Source organism: Lichenostomus cassidix, chromosome 2 (genome assembly GCF_008360975.1).
Source record: "Lichenostomus cassidix isolate B80296 chromosome 2, HeHo_3.0, whole genome shotgun sequence".
Taxonomy (NCBI): Eukaryota; Metazoa; Chordata; class Aves; order Passeriformes; family Meliphagidae; genus Lichenostomus; species Lichenostomus cassidix.
Window position 1 is genome coordinate 131,248,633 of NC_139482.1, and position 15,136 is coordinate 131,263,768.

The window sequence follows — 15,136 nt, forward strand, 5'->3', positions numbered from 1 at the left end:
AAAAATGTTGTGACTTTAGTTGAAGGAGCCAATGAAAGTCAATGTGAGCAGCAAAGCAGACAACAACCTATATGTTTCTATCATACATGAAGTTCAGAGAGACTCTTTCTAAACAGAGGCAATGATTTGGAAACCTGAATTAGCAGTTGAATTTTAGCCTGATTTCCTAAGGACGTGAGGATGGTGGCTGAATCTGATGTAAGACTGCTCTGTTGCTGCACAGTCTCTTTCCCTGCTATCCGTTCCTTCCCATTTTGTGGTTCCAGCTCTGGCACTTGTAGAGCTGAAACAGGAGTCAGGACTGAAAACCTGTCCTCAAATGCCTGGTTCAGTGCACTGCCACATGAGTTTTGAAGCTCTGGCAGCAGAAGGTTAGAAATTATAAAGGAGAGGAGAAGACCACATAATTCTGGAGGATGTAGTTGACAGAAGATTGTGAAACTATGTGCAACTTTCACAATCATGTCCTGTTTGCCAGGGCCCTGCTCAAGTGGCTGTTGACTTTATTGCCAATTCCATCCAAAGCTGACAAAGGAGCAAGAGGTTTTGAAGTTATTAAACCTCTACAAGTTCCCTGGAAGTGGTTTTCATAGAGGAAAAAGATTAGTCCTGTCCTTGGTGGAAAAGCTAGTGTGCATGGCCAATTCTGGTTAGTGCAGCAGCTAGCCAGCCACACAGACCTCATGTCCACCCAGTATGTACAGGCACAACTCTGGACTCCTCCATGGTGTGTACTGCCTTGTGCCCTTGGAGAGGCTAGATAGACGTGGGAGATGTGGTGATGATGTTCAGCATTTGTAGGTGGAATGCAGAAGGTCACAGAGACCATGAAAGTTACTGTGTGGAGGGACACATCATGAATCAGTTGTGATCCAGCTCTTCAGCTTATAAAACAGCTTGATGGTGGGTTTTTTGTGCTTAGTGTTTTGGGGTTAAAGGAAGAACAGGATATTTAAAGGTGAAGTTTTTGATTTATTTTTTATTTAAAAAAAAATATTATTAAGTGATTTATTTTCATTTAATTTTAACTGTTATGATAATTTTTTCATTGTTTTGTGCTGTTTTGCTTGCCTACAGCAGGACCTTTTGAAAAGGCCTGTATTGCTTGTGTAAAATTTTGCATGAAAATTCAATCTGTTTCCTTTGAATCACAGTTTAACAAAGGGAATTCTGAATGTGAATTGAAAACTTCAGCAAAACTCAGCAAATAGTTACACTGAGTTTGTCATTAAATACATATATGCAAGAGTCCTGCTTCCAAGAAGGGTGTTTGGATTGTGTATGCTAACACTGAAAATGTCCTGCCTTAGTTTTTAAAACTAAGACTATGATTAAATTTTGTTTGAACTATCAAGAGCATAATTCTGGGCCTTGCATAATTTTACTACATTTCTTCTGCCTTGAGTCTTTAAGTACATTGTAATATTTGACTAATTAAAACCCAGAAATCTTCTACAACCAAAGTACTGGGAAAGGGTGATGACTAGATTGGAATTAGAGGCATATGGGGGATTTTAATTTTTGTGTTCTATTAATTATTTTAACTAATGTGACTTTTGGTGCTGTTTCTCGTAGAGTGTGGTCATGGTTGTTTTCAGTGAGGATAAAAACAGAGATGAACAGCTGAAATATTGGAAGTACTGGCATTCCCGGCAGCACACAGCTAAACAGAGAGTCCTCGACATTGGTGAGTGTAAAAGGATCTCCAGCTGTTACGGGGAAGATTTCAGATATGGAAAGCTCTGGTTCCTTGCACAGGAATGTGGTGGAATATAGTAGGAATGGCTGCAAGGCTTGTACCATAGCTTTTAGCAATGGCTCATTCCTGCTAGAACTGTGGGGTCTATGGAGCAGGATAGGGACCACAAAGAAGGAATGGTTCTCAGTTAAACTGAGGAGCTGCCCCTTGCATGTGTATTTAGTGGTGTGCCACCTTCTGCAGCTAGGAAGTCGAGGTTTGCACTTCGTCAGGCGTGGCAGAGTGTTTGTTCCTTTTATTTTTTCCAAGTCTGATCCAGTTTTTGATCCAGTAACAGTTATGTTAGCTAGTTGATGTGGATTGCAGCCCGAGAGTGAAGATGTCATCATTGTGGTGACTGCAAAGGAGTGTGCAGGATTCCTACATCCCCAGAGTTTGAGTCTTGTCAGTGTCAGCAGTGAGGTAGCATCAAGCTCTGGTGTGCTATCCTGAGAGACCTGTTTACCGTTCATCCCATCGAAAGCATTTACAAGCCCATTTCAGCCCCAACTGCCCTATCTGCATGCTTGGGAGATTTTAGCAGAGGAAGAGCACGTACTTGCTGCCAAGGAGCCTGAAGTTGAAATCAGTGGCAGTGTCTAGACATCAAGCGCTTCTCCCCTCCCACGTGCAGTTTACACATGCAGCCATCTGCACGGATTCCAGTCAAAGTAGTCGGCAAGACCAAAGCAGACAAAGTCTATCTTGTTTTGACCGCCTGAGGGAACCAAATCATTGAATGACAGGAATGAGAGAGGGCAGAGAAGGGGGCGAAAACAAAGCAGGGTTACTTGTAGAGAACATTTGGAGACTTCAGGGATGATTGAACTGGGTGATCAGGGAATCAGTCCCTAAGTGGTCCTAATCGCTGCAGTGCCTGTAGATTTTCAAATGCTACAGTCTCCACCGAGGCCTGGTGTTATTTGAGGTCAAGTGTATTTTGTCCAAGCAGCTCTTCCAGAATCTCCTCTCTGCCTCTTGTCTTACCATCATTATTCTGGCTGAACTGTTTCATTAAGTTCTTTCTTCCCCCTGCCCCCCCATTTTCTTTTCTTGCCCTTTGGGGTAGCTAAGGCAGTAAAACTGCCACCCCAGACCAAATGACTTTTATCGTGACACATTAAAACAAGTAGGCCACGTCACAGCTCTTTCTGAAGGCTGCCTGGTTTTTTTCTGCTAGTCCCTACAAGCTTGCAGTGGTAATGTTCATACCTTTGAAAAGTATGTGCTGAGGAGCTCGCTCCGCTGTAGTGCCAACACCCTCTGACTCCTCTACGCTTGAGGTGTCCTGGCACATCTCAGTTGCCTTACCCCAACAAGTTAACTTACGACACATATTCTGTAAAATAGTACTCTGCAAAGTAAGTGCTGTGCATGAGCTGTTAAAGTGAATGTCTTTTAATTTTCTATTAGTTTGAGGTGAAATAGGTCTGTGCTGACTTTTGAGGCACTCTGGTGCATATTCTTTATTTGGACTGAAAACATGAGCAAAGCACAGTGTAGTAAGACTTACTGATAGAGCACTTGTCATAAGACCTGTAAGAGAATGGTTCACCTCAGAGTTTTCAGAAAAAAAGATGTTGCTCAGTAGTGTTTTCTTGAGAACAACTGAAATGCAGCCTTAGCTCTTACCAAGTATGGTATTTCTGAAGTACATTTCATTTTCCTTGGCACTTGCATTATGGATAATTGGCTTATTAGGCCAGAATGGCTCCCAACTATATTTCCCATGCAAGTATCAAGCTGCATTTAGCAAAATCTTCTAGTTTTATCATCAAATGATCTAACTGAGCAACTGAATCCAAATTTGAAGTTGGCCCTGCTTGAACCAGATAAACTCCAGGGGTCCCTTCCATGCAAAATGATAATGAATGGCTCTATGAAGATTTCCCTTTACATTAAAAATTCAGATCCCTGAAGGGGTCCTGTAAAGGAATACTGAGTTAATGTCCAGGCCCTGTGTACTTAACAAGGAGAATTAAATGTGTATAACTCTGCATCACCTGTTCCATACGTGCTACTATTTTAACTTGATGTTTGTAGCATGTTTAACATCTGTGAATCCTTTTTTAATTATCTCTGAATGCACTTTTGATCTAGAGCACGATGTGGTCCTTAGCAGGCAGAGGATCAAATTAAGTTGGGATGCACTAGTTCTGGGCTCCAGCTGTTAAGGTCTCAGATGGGTGGGAGGACTGTGCTTGTGCTGCTTTCCATAGTAGTGGAGATATTCTGTCTGCCTTCCGGCCTGCGGTTATATTCTGGAAATCAGAGGAAATAGTGACTTGCTCCTTCACTTCAGACACGCAGGGGTCACTGCTTTAATTTGTTTTGTGTACTGGCTGGTGCCCCTCCTGGGAGGAAGGATAGTTGAATGGATTAGGTTCAGTGTCAGGTCTGAAGATGGGTTAATATTAATAAGATAAGCATGTACTTGCATGTAAGCGAGTCAGTGCTTGAGGAATAAACCTGAGGGCTTGACACTTACTAAGCAAGAAGGTAAGGTATTTTCCAAAATGTAGGCTATGTGCTGTAATGGATTTTTCTGAAGGAGGAAGGTGCGTGTTTACTGTGTTTAGTGGGAATAAGGGGGGGCAAGGGGAAACAGCTGTCTGTTTCCCAGTGCTATGACATTGGATCACTAGCTTTTTCTTTTAAAATAATGTCAAATAAAGAGTACAATATTTAATTTCAGCAGATATTGATTATTTAGAATATGTACAATAATTTGACATACTGGAACAGGTTCAAATATGAAGGGTGGGTGGGTGTGGAAGCTTTGTCCTCCAGAAACGTACCTGTGGTTTTTTTCAGGGTAGTTTGTATTATTTATGTGTACAATACAAAAGTATACAATGGCATGTAATGCATGATTAGTGCTTAACATTAATAATTTGCCTTTTTTTAATATGCAATTCATGTAACAAAAGAGGAAATAATTCGTGTGCAGCCAATTTTTCCATATTGAGCAGCCCTGATTTTCTGGTAACTCACAGCAGGACAAGAAGAAAAATTGTAGTCACTCTAACAGCTTTCAAATATTCTTAGATGTAAGTCAATGGAGGAACCTCCTTTAATTGTCTGTAAATTGAGGAGAATAGGATGTAATTCTGCTTTTTAACAATTTGTCATGTAGACACTTCATGAGATTTGTGTACGGCAATTAAAGGAGAGGCATGTGTTGAGAGAAGGGAAGGGTTGGTGGGATGTGAGGTTCTGACAGCCTTTTAGGAGAAGAAAACATGTGTCTTTACGAGACATCTTGTTCATGCCTTTCCAAAGTGCACCTACACAGCACGCCCATATGCAGCAGTCAGTTGCATGAGGCACTTTCTGGTGAATCATAAAATTAAGAGGTGGGTGGATGTGTGCACATGCATATTAAACCACTTATGTGTCTGCTAATTCCTCTCATTTGCATCCCCACACTGAATTTAGATAGTGAAGCCAATGACTTCAGTGAGAAAGGAGATCTGAGTTCAAGGTGGGAATAAAAAGTCTGCCTGCCCTTTGAAATACTTTGTTAATTTGCTACATCACCAAATATCTTGTGCTGTTCTGTGGTCTGAACAGTGATTTTTTTACTCTATTCAAAATCATTCATGTGTCCCAGGGCACAATTTCACTTGCCCAGTGAGATGCCAGCGTTCTTGTGTTTCAAATGAGAGAAAAGTATACTGATGCATGTGTCAAATGTGAAATAATTCTTGCAGCAGTGGTTTTGTTTTAAATTATTTTAAAGCAGTTATTACCTAGAAATTATTTTTTAGAGACCAACAGTTTAGGCAAAGGAAATGAATATTGAAATCATTTGTGTGTCTCACAGAATACAAAAACATCCTCTTTCTATAACTGATAACAAAGCTAAGAATCAGGATGCTTCTGAAGCACAGATTTGGTCAAACTGTAGATCAAAGGTGTAATCTCAGCCCTCTGGCACTGAGTCCAATTACAACCCTCGAGGGATTCTTAGGAAATGTTTGTCCCAGAGAGAGTTGTGCATTTGCATGAACAATCTGTGAGTTCCTTTAATCAAGTGGGTAGTACGTGGTACCTCTCTTAATCTGTCATCAAAAAAAAGAAAATGTGTTAAACTGTCCAGCAAAGGGAGAGAAAAGCAGCACTTGTTCCTCTCATCAATTATAAAGAAGACTTGGAAGTTGTGTGTTTTATATAGCTTTCCACCCTTACTGTTTCTGGGGGAAGTTGGTCAATTTTTAAATCTCCCTTTTGCTTTGCTGTTCCTTCCAAAATACTAGTTTATTGATGATAAGAATAACCACACCTGGGGAAGAAGTGAGAAGAAGGTGCAGATTTTGTAGTCAGACAAATTAATTTTTTTTTGTTTGTTTGCTGTTTTAATAGTGTACATACTTTGGAAAAAGGATCTTTGTGGGTTTGGTTCTTTGTGGGAGACTTTTTGTTGGTTTGGATTCTTGTGGGGTTTTCTGTTTTGTTTTTAATAATATATAAATACTAATCCAGCATCCAGTGCAGTAATTTCTGGGAAAGTTGAAATGCATACTGGTGATTTCCTCCAATGATAGCTCCTTTGACTTTTAGAAAGCTTCTTTAAGATTTACTTTTAAGCTTTCTTTTAGGATCATGGTTTTTCTTTATGTCAAGGCTTGAAAAGTCCCTTTAAATGCTTCAGTAGTTTTCAGTTAATTTTTCTGGTTTGGCCATTCCTTGGCCAAGCTAATGAATACACTGACTCATTGCCAGTAGAGTCACACTTACTTCTTCTTGGTAGCTAACAATATTTTGCAAGAATGTTAGCTAGTGATATACCATGCATAAGACTCGGGTTGCGTTACCTTACCTCTTTGCAATTAAGATTATTCATTATTAATCATAAACAATGCAAGAGGTAGTTTTGACACACTAGAAAACCCAGATGAAGAAGCAAAGATGTACCGTGAGTTGTAAAACAGAAAGTTCAAATTTTTTAATGAGTATTTTGTTTGATTATTTTCTTACAGCTGATTACAAGGAGAGTTTTAATACCATTGGGAATATTGAAGAAATTGCATTCAATGCTGTGTCCTTTACTTGGGATGTCAATGAGGAAGCAAAGGTGAGGAAAAGCCATACAGATGGTATCCCTTTATAAGTACCATCCATTGTTAGGTACTGTTCCACTTCTCTGCTTTCTGACAAATAAAAGGGCTTGTTGGTAGGTGCCCAGACTGAGAAACAGTGAAAGATTTTTTCCTATTTGCAAAGCCAGGTGTAAGGTATAAGCTGAATGTTTTCTTTCTCTAAATTATCAATTATCTTTCTACACTAGAAACATCTCCAGTAATCAATATAAGTTAGACTATGCTTTCCCTTAGGTTGGTGCCATTATTTTTTATATTGTTACACAGACTATCTTTGCAGTTGGGAATGAATGTATTTTTGAGGACTGAATCTTTGTTTTACTTTTTTTTTTTTTTAATGGTCAAGTACCCTCAGGCATGGGGTTTTTCATTCAGGAATGTGACTGTTGAGTGGACCTATAAACCGGGACATCAGAACACCTTAACTAGTTTCTTACTGATAAGGTTCTACAAAGGCTGCCAGAGTGCTTCAGCTGCATGGACTAGTGTGGGAGAAATGAAAAACTGCCGGTAATTATAAGAAGAAGTTGGCCCCTGGAAAGCAAACAACAAGGGAAATAGGCTGTGTAAAATGAGTGGGGGTAATGCAGTACTCTTGGGGATGTGGAGTTAATAAACAGCAAACACTGAGCGCAGCAAACTCCTGATACTGTTTTCATGTTGAATACAAAATGCCCAATGATCAAGTAATGCTATGAATCTTTCAAATGCAGGGACATCTTCATGCATGATTGCCCACTGCATTTCTAACAGCATTAGAGAGATTGCATGGTGTGAGTGAGTCCTCTGAGAAATTGTATCCAACACGTAGTGGTGGCATTAACACTCACTGTCCTGAGCTGACTGAAGGTGCTGACACAGGGATTTTCATCTCTGATGCACATCTTAAAAGAAAAGACGATAGTTCTGAAAATCACCCAGCACTTTCAAAAGCAGGCCTTGGTAAACAGTGTTGTAGTTGGCCCAGTTGCTAATGGTGCCATATTTACTCATGTGATGATTACATTGTCACCACCCCAGATATTTCCTTATTATGTGTTTCCATTTCAAAATACAGATATATGTTGTCCTCTGCAGTCACAACAGGTGACTGTTGTGTGTGAGTGGTCATTGTGCAAGCAAATACAGATTTGGGATCTCCAACACAGCAGTCTTTCTTAAGGACCTTTACAGAAGCACTACCAGGGCTAGAGAATTACAGTCTTGTCCCAGGGCTGGCAGTTCTCCAACACATTTGCATTTGCAGCTCCAAGCCAGACTTAGCAAGACACCATGTTGATCTAGGAACAAGAAAGTCACATCCATTACTGTCAGGTGTTAACCTCGGACATTTTGTTCTAATCCCACACCATTCACCTTACTCTTGCCTTGGGTGCCAGAACATTAATAACAAAACTCTTGCAATGATCACCGGAAATAAAACAAGCTAAGATTTTAAAATAAAGACTCTTACTGTTGCTGGATTGAAAAAGCATCAGGAGTGAAATTTAAGCTGCTTGTATTTTTGCAGGAAATAGTTATTAAAATGGAAATTGGCTAATGCATATTTATTTTGGGGGATAGTTATCAAATATATGATCTTTTAGGAGCTTGAACTGCAAATGTATTGATTAAAGAGGATTCATAACATGCCTTAGTGTCAGGCTATCAAGCATAAATCAGGTTGTACGTGAAAGCCTATCACATTGTCTGCACTAGTGTTTCCTTCCCCACACACATGTATGTGTACACACTTCCTCCTGTTGCAGAGTCTAATACAATAGCTAGTTGCACTGGGTGTGGGGATTCCCATAGGATGCCCCTGTGGCATTGAAAGCTGTGGGTTCTGAGGCACATCACTGAAGGCTGTTTTTTCTCCAGCAATTACCTCATCCAAGGGAGATGAAGAATTTCAAGGCGTAATTACAGACTCTCTTTTCCTAAGCTTTTTGAATGATGATCTTTCAACTGGCTCCATTGTTTCTGTTCAGTGTTGTTTTCCATTTTCACCACAATTTGAAGATTAAAACTTAACCCCTTCAAAGGCACAAAGGCCTTTCTTTTCCAAGTCAGACAAAAGTGCACACAACAGTTCTTTTCAGGGCCTCTGAGATGGGATGTGATGAAGTGCTCTACTGGCCCTGGAAAAAACGAAGAAAACAAACTTCTTGTTGGAAGTGCACAGGGGAGTGATGTGGAAAATCAAACAGAAACAACAGAAATCACCTAACCAAATATCCCTCTCCCTCCTGGGAGACTAAATCCCCCATCTAGGAAGTCCTATCTTGAGCATCAGATTTCTCACTTTCCTACTCCACCTGGATGGCAGCTGATATAAAACCATATTTTTCCTCATTTGAAGTCAGGCTTTTCCTCTCACATACAAGCAGACCAGACGGTCTTGAAGATCCCTCTTCTTGAAGCCCTTCAGGATCAGAGTATAAGAGAATGGGTGCGGCAGCCAGAATCTGCCTGCTCAGGATCGAAGCAGCTCATGTGGATTTCAGTGGAAGAAAGAGGAATTCAGAGGGTACAGGCACAGGCCTCTCTCTGTTGTCCCAGTAATGTCAGTGGAACTGGGCTGTTGGCTCTCTGTTGTCCCAGTAATGTCAGTGGAACTGGGCTGTTGGCTCCAGTTTACCATGCTTAGTGTGTCATCTTCCATCTGCTGCTTGGCAGAACAAGTCAGTGGAAAGGGAATCTTGTACAGCGCATGTCAAGGTGTGGAATAATCACACTTTTGCTTTCTGTGGACTAAGGAAATAGCACCAAAGTCAGAAACACCACTCTGCTAGTGTGTTCTCTGCTGTGTCTGGTTGACAGCAGCAGTCCCCTTGCCTTCTGGCAGAGCAGAGTTAGTCCTGGCACATCCTTATCCTTTTCTAGAACAACATCCTTTTCTGCTGGGGCTGTTATCTAGAGGTCACTCTGGGGTTGTGGTTCAGAGCAGGATACAGGGAAAGGAGGGCAAAGCCCAATAGCCATGTCAAACTCAGTGCTTTCTTAAGACAAAAATACTGCTGTAAGGGAACAGAGGTAGGAAGAGAACGGTTTTGTGCAATCCATCTTTGTTTCTCTCCCATGTTTAATTCTGTTACAAATATGCAACATTTATGGGTAAGGTGATTTGTTGTCTCCCTTTGGTTGAACTCAAATGCTATGTTTGGTATTTTTAAAGTAGTTCTTTAAAAAAGATGAGGAAACAAAAAGCAATTAACAAGAACTGGCTGACTTTTAAACTGTTTTTTAAAAGTGTCTTTATAATATGCTAGAAGCTAGGTAGTCGCTACTGCCCTGTAGAAGATTTTCCTGCAGCATCTGGTCAGTTGACAAAGTTCTAGTGGAGGCTCTTGAACAGAGTTCAGCTTTGTTTTTGAGAGACATTCCTCTGTCTACTTGCAGTGTTATTCCTGACAGAAATTAGTTTGCAAGAAAGATCATCAAAAAGCCAGAATTCTCTTGGACAAAGGATAATATATTTGTCATGAATCATACCAGCTCCTTGAGATATACCTTTTCTCTGATAGGTATTTAGCTCATATAAATTGGCTATGATGGTGTTACTTCTGAAACAATTAATTGTATATTTTCATGGAAAGTGCTTTTTAGCCTTAAAATCAAAGATGGAACTTCAGTGAACAGTTGCTAACAAAAAATGTTGCCTTAAAGAGACAGTTTTCAGTGATACCAGGAGATTACAGATTTCTGCTAAGCACTGCAACTTGGACGTGCAATAAGCAGACATGTTGGTGGCTGTGTTGTTCAGGCAGGTGCTGGCTGATGTTTTGCAGTGAATGGAGGAGTTGTGTGCTGAGCAGTTGTTGTGTATACTTTCGTGCAATCATTGTCCTGCTATATTTAACTGAAATGTAGATCTTTAATCCAAAGTATGCTGAAGCCTCTGGGAAGTCTTCCAGTTATTTAATGAGTATTGGCATAGCCCATACAGTAATAAGCTGTTTTCCAAGAGCGAGTGATTTGCAGGATTAGGTTCTTGGATATTGTGGGCCAAAGTGAGCACCAGTTCCAGTGGGTACAATGCTAAAATCAAGCTTATAGAGCAGCACCATGTCCAGCAGTCATTTATATTGTGACAATCCATATTTCTCAAACATTACTTGGGACAGGCTTTGACTAGTATAATAATAATTTTTTTCTTAATCATTAATTTCCTTCTCAAGTTACATCCTAATTTAATTTAATTAGGAAGGAAATTAACATCTTTACTCTCAAAATGTAAAGGTTGAAGAAAAAGATGCTTCATTTTGGGGAGTTAATAGAAATTATGTAGGATTAAACTTGGCAGCTACTTTAATAAACCATGTCTGTGTGTGCAAGTGTGCATATATGTGAGTGTATATATATGTGTGAGACATGCATACACACGTGTATATATTAAAGAAGAGTTAACCTGTGGTAGAACATAATGTTGAAATTCAGTGTATACAAATGGCTTGGTAAGTATGCATCTGGGATTCAAAGCAAATGGCATTTTTATGTAGTTGCCGGGGTGTGGTGTGGGTTGAGGAAGCTTCAAAAGAGTAGTGTAAACATTTGCTGGAGACATTTGTATTGAAATAAAACAAAGGTCTTACCTTTGTGTGGGATTTATAAGGTAACGGCTGGTAGGAGAAACTATAAACCCCCACTTTTTGTGTATATGAGGAATGATGGCATTGATGTTAGTCATTTGAGAGACGAGTCATTTAACTCTTTGTTCTTACGGTCTGCAGGGAGGAACCTTTTTAAAACAGGCTTTTAAAAGACCTGTCACCCGGGTTCTATGTATTGCCAGTGTTTGGTAGAGAAATTGCTTAAAGTTTCTTATTTTGTGCCATAGCACATTCTTCCCTCCCTTCTGCCCTTGGCAGTTTCTGAGACAATGGGAGCCAGAAATGTAAATAGTAATAAAAGGCTTATGTTAGAAGTTTTGTAACTGTAGACCTTTAAAGTGTATAAGCTGAGAGACCGCAGCAGGAGTCATGTTGGCTGAATTAAATGATAAAAAGGGAAATGCACTTCTGAGCCTTGCTTTCTCTTAAGGCAGCTTACTGTGTTTGTGTCTTGTACATCCCTAATTATACTGCAGTATTTAACAAACAGTAATTCACATAATAGCAGCTACACCATGGAGGAGTGCCGTCCCCAAAAGAGAGAGTGCTTTTTCTCTTTGCTCTATACCAAATAGAAGAGTTGTCATTATATTAGGCCACTTGTGAAACTTTCTCAGTACCAAATGTTTCTCTAAATTAGTATTTAATTGCCAATGGCATGCCTGAGCTGGAGACTAGATGGGTGGAACTCTGCCATTAATTGCTCTAATCTAAGATATGCTTACATTAAAAAAAAAGATATCACTATAACGACAACCCAAACGTTTTCCTGATAGCAAAACATTGCTAAAATCCAGTTTGCACAGAAAAAAAAAATCCGAATTCAGGTACAGTCATAGTCACTTTTATTAATATAGTTCAAAGACAAGTGTAGACAGGGCTTGGGAGGGAAATGGTGATTTCTATTCCTGCTATTGTCATTTCTACTTAATTCTACATTTTCTAAGCATGTTAATTGTACTGTGCAAGAGACCATGGCAAGGAAGATCTTAAATCTGGGTATCTTCTAGGAAAAGTAGAGCAGCACTCCTTTTCATGGCAGCCCATTGAACTGTTTTGCCCCTTGTCTCATTGAGAGTGGGAGTACATGCATTATGGACAGGAGCTGAGAAGAGGGGGAAGGCGAGAGTTGCAAAGGGCAAAGCAGGCTGTGCTTGGACAAATGGCTGAAATCATTGCTGCTCAAAGCAGGTCACTGCTTCAGGGAAGTGGTTTCTGGCCAGACCAGGGGAGATAAGGGGACTGTCCGGATATTTCCCCAGGTCCTCTTCGCCATAGCAGCCTGCTGCACTGGTGCAAATCTTTAGTCATGCTAAGAAAAAAAAAAACCCTTAAAATAAGCTCAAATAACAGAACCTATGTCCTCTTCCCTTTCCTTCTATACACCCCCCATGTTTTCCAAATCCGAAATCAGTGTTGTGCTTTACAGAAAGCTAATAGAACATTGCATAGAGACAGAAAATTTCCCCCATATGAATGATCTGTGTTAATTCAGATCCGTCTATCCATGAGGTGCAAATGATATGACAGAAAGTACAGTACACTTCATGTGCATGAATGTACAGTTATTGCTCCTCAGAGAGATCCTGATGTGTTACAGTGTCAGGACAAGATATTGAGTCTTACAGCATCTATCTATTATTCATGCTGAATAATCTGTTATTGCTGTGTGGGGACTCTTGAAATGATAAATTCTGTCTTCCCCAGCCACTCCTACTCTGCTCTGTGATTGTGGAGGCAGTGAAAGAGATGACACAGTGTATGTAGTTGATTAAGATGGGACAAGATCTTTTTTTGCTTCTCAGCTGAGTGTGCAGCAAAGATGGGAGATATACAACTGCAAGGTAGCTGCAAAGCCTGCATGTCTTCTCACGTTTGAACATACATTTTGGAAAATCCCTGTGCAGAATTATGGGCTGAAATGTAGGAAGGCCATATTCTGTTCTATGCTAGACCTCATTCCACTGCTGTGTGTTCACACACACTTAAAACCATTGCCCTGACACTGTAAAGGATTCTGAAGGCAAATGAAAATTCAGGCTGTCATATTTCAAAGGCGTATTCGCCTGTATCTACACTTACCTTTGGAGCTGGAGGAGATCAACTTGTAATTTGAAACAGAAATAACACTATCAGCTTCTAAATCAGAGTTTCACCTAGGGCCTTTCCCTGCCTCCCTCTTCTCCCCGCAGTTAAAGTTCAACTATTTCATTTGTAAATGCAGCTCTGTGATACAATCAGAAGCAGAAAGGAGGGGCCATTAGCTCAGTCAGGCAAACAAGCTGCTCTGGCTCCATCATAAAGACCCTGACTGTAATGTTAACTTCTGTCGGGAGGGTAAAGTATCCTCCACCAGCCCTGCCGGAGCCCTTTATTCTCAGCTGTCTTTCTTAGACGTGTTGCATTCTGGTCACTCACACTGCTGGTTTATTTTCCCTGTTTGTGGAATGGAGTGGGAGGAGGGGGGAATGTCCTTCATGCTCTTCCTTCACGAGTCCTCCTTGACCCCAGGGGCATGCTGCCTTCTCCTCTGCCCGGTGAGGTGTGCATCAGGTCTGTTTGGGAGACCTGTTAGAGATCTCTTCTTTCCTGAGTGTCCTTATTCTTCTGAAGCAGTTTTCACATCCTCCTGGTTCAGGAGATATGTACTGCCAGTTTTCTCTGTCCTTTTCCTTGGTTCACAGTTTTGGGGGTTCATGTTGTTTGGTGTTTTGTTGTTGCTTTCTAAACTAAGTGAAAAGTAGAATCAGGTTAATACACAATTGCCCTAAATTATTATGTAATGCACATATTCCTCACTGGGCTAAAAATTAGATTTTTAATCTAGTTTCACCGCTTGAGTTTCATGCATGCCATCCTATGCATGAAACCTATCAGTGGTATTTCAGTTCATCGTGCTTGCTTTACGTCAGAATAGTCCTTGGGGGAGACTTTAGTGGTGGCAGACCTTTTCAAGAACTTCTCCCAGGTCCTGAACTAATGAGAGACACCTTGTCCCATGGTGCCAATTGAGTTAAAGGGCAGAAAATGATTAGGGGCTATCAAGATGTAAGTTTTTGTTGTAGAAGGAAAGCAAGAGGTGGATTTCTGAAGCACAGGCAAGCAGTCGGCCTGCTAGCTCAGTTGGTTAAATCATGATGCTGATAATGCCTAGGTTGTGGGTTCCATCCCTGGATGGACCATTCACTTAAGTGCTGGACTCAATAATCCTTCTGGGTCCCTTCCAGCTCAGACAATTCTGTGATTCTCTGAATGCAATGTCAAGTTATGTGGATGCCACGTAACAAAGAGAACTTCTGAGGAGAGTTAGGGAGTAGTTTTATGAACATTTGAGAAACTCCTTCCCAGTTTGAAAGACAGGGCGAGATGCATCTTTAAAATTGAGGAAAGACAGTGAAGGGCCCTTAAAGTGAAACACAGCAATATTTGTTGATGGAATGGAGAAAGCAGAAGTGTTGATGAGAGTGTGAAGAAAAATTTTAAAATAAAAAAAAAGACTAGAGTTTATCTTTGTGCCACTGAATTTGAATTGTGAGCTGTGACAAGAACAAGCCATACCTAAGGCAGCTGGAAAGGATGAAACAAGATGATCTGTATTAACAAACAGTGCAAACAAACAGAGCAGGTTTGTAGAGTGGAACAAGTAAGGGCTAAAGACCTGACATCCACATGAGGCACATTTAGGAGGTTTTATCTCAGATTAT

General features: G+C 40.5%; 1 protein-coding gene across 6 annotated transcripts in view; it reads left to right on the forward strand.

The window, feature by feature from the left end:
• GRHL2 (grainyhead like transcription factor 2) overlaps positions 1-15,136 on the forward strand; it is a 66,092-nt gene that overhangs the window by 24,622 nt on the left and 26,334 nt on the right. For all 6 annotated transcript variants that reach the window (XM_085053330.1, XM_085053331.1, XM_085053332.1 and 3 more), the window contains 2 exons: positions 1,576-1,687; positions 6,721-6,815. In XM_085053330.1, coding sequence (XP_084909456.1) covers positions 1,576-1,687; positions 6,721-6,815 — 207 coding nt within the window. The remainder of the gene's footprint in view (positions 1-1,575; positions 1,688-6,720; positions 6,816-15,136) is intronic.